The sequence below is a fragment of the Copadichromis virginalis genome, linkage group LG7 (assembly GCF_057382275.1).
Source record: "Copadichromis virginalis isolate Kocher_CV1m ecotype Utaka linkage group LG7, C_Virginalis_male_GT1.1, whole genome shotgun sequence".
Lineage (NCBI taxonomy): Eukaryota > Metazoa > Chordata > Actinopteri > Cichliformes > Cichlidae > Copadichromis > Copadichromis virginalis.
In genome coordinates this window covers 34,883,753-34,885,627 of record NC_140624.1, presented here as the reverse complement: position 1 = coordinate 34,885,627, position 1,875 = coordinate 34,883,753, and the positions used below count along the sequence as shown (strand labels likewise).

Here is a 1,875-nt window from a genome sequence, read left to right as displayed (position 1 = left end):
CTGGACACACACAAACACACACACACACCACGGGTCATAAACCTGCATCTTTATAAAAATAGAACATTTTTTATGATGTCAGAGATGAGGCTCTGCTCTCACCCTATTGGCTGAGGACGGCTGAGGTTGGGTTTTGGCAGCTTCACTGGGACAGCGTAGAGATCTGGATGCTTCTGGGCGATTTCCAACTGCATAAAGAGAGGGACAGACCCAGATATGTCAGATCTAATACAAAAAAGTAAAGAACAGAAATAAAATATCCTACTATACCCAGACAGGCTGCAAGTGTATCTTTCTTTAGTTGAAGGATTTTTAGTTCTACCTTAAAACAACACTCTTAAACCCCGGTGAACATTAAACCATCTGGAGTGCTGCTTTTTTAGAGTAAATAGTAGGAGGACAGACGCTGCAGTCCAAAGTTCAACTACTGTGAGGGGTACTGTAATAATATTAATACATCTATACATTAATACATAGTCAGAATCTACCTTGCCTTGTAAATCAAGGCAAGGTAGATTCTGACTATTACAATTTACAAAAAAATTATGTTGAAACATGCAAACATCAAAGGAAATACAGAGCTTGTACAATACTGATGAGCTTGGAAGTGACTGTTTCCACTGAGAATATTATTGATGAAACTTCAGTGAACAGTAGGCTGATCAACTGAAAGATCAGATGCATCTCTTAGGTCCTGTTTCAGGTCTTTGCTGGATTCTTTTCCTATTTCTTAACAAAATGTCTTTACATGACAGATGCTGTTTTCTCATTTATTTTTTGGTTCATCCTGACCAATGGCAGGTTTTTAGGAATCATCTTGTTGGTGCAAAATTATTTGATTCCTATCAAACTCTTATCTTTGGGATTTTTTGTAAATTCAGCCCAAGAAACAGGAACAAAGTGCCTATTGGTACAATTAAAAACTTGTTCTTTGCAAAGATTGCCAAGTGTAGACACGTGATGATTCACAGGTAAGACTTAAGTGGATTAAAAAAAGAAAGAAAAAAAGTTTCAAAACAGCAAGATGGTGACAGACAAAATGCTCAAGGCTTCAAAATGAGTCCACAAACCAATTTATGTTGGACACAGGCATCTTTATGTACATTTCATGGATCTGACTGAACATCAGAAAATGCTTTTAGACACTGGACTTGGATATGGGAATGTCAGGATTGTTTTAGGACAGACGGGGAAGTAAGAGGAACTTTAAATGCAGCTTTCTATAAATCTGACAGGATTCAACTGCCAAAAGTCAACTGAAAGCTCCCTGCTGTGTCTGTTCCTGCTCTGAAGTTTACAGCTGTACCATGAAGAAAGACAGCACTACTGACTCGAGCGTTTTCTGCCTCCTGTAGCTCCAGGAGCCTCTGAGCTCTTGCCAGATGGTCCATCTTCTCAAACGCTTTAATCTGGAAGAAAATAAAAGTGAAACTTCAATTTTTGATTTAAAAAAACAAAAACAAAACAGCATAGATGCCACACGTCCACTCACATGGTGTAACTCACAAGGAAGTGATTGTCAGATGAAACATTTACAGACAAGAGTGTCTGTAAATACGCAAATACATAATGAGATTTATTAATGGGAACATTTGTGATGCATGACGAGCTGTTGTGGATTTGAAGGGAGGGTTGGAAACACGTGTTGGTAAATTTGTAGTTACCTGGTCACCCATTTTCTATTTCACATTAGATGCAGAGAAAGTAAAAAAACAAAAAAACAAAAAACAAAAGGAGGAGAAGGGAATAAGTTTAATATAATACCAGAGTGAAATCTTCTAAAGCAAGGGAAGAAAGAAACATAAAAAAGTCTGACTTTTTGCCCCAGATAGCTGCCTTGTTGGTATAAGAATAAAATAAAAAATAATTAATTCA

The 1,875-nt window shown here is 37.3% G+C and overlaps 1 protein-coding gene across 4 annotated transcripts in view; it reads right to left on the bottom strand.

Moving 5' to 3' along the window:
• Positions 1 to 1,875, bottom strand: part of tjp2a (tight junction protein 2a (zona occludens 2)) — a 44,481-nt gene that overhangs the window by 2,725 nt on the left and 39,881 nt on the right. For all 4 annotated transcript variants that reach the window (XM_085463178.1, XM_085463175.1, XM_085463177.1 and 1 more), the window contains 2 exons: positions 1,332 to 1,409; positions 103 to 188 (listed from right to left, as the gene is read on the bottom strand). In XM_085463178.1, the coding sequence (XP_085319304.1) occupies positions 103 to 188; positions 1,332 to 1,409 (164 nt within the window). The remainder of the gene's footprint in view (positions 1 to 102; positions 189 to 1,331; positions 1,410 to 1,875) is intronic.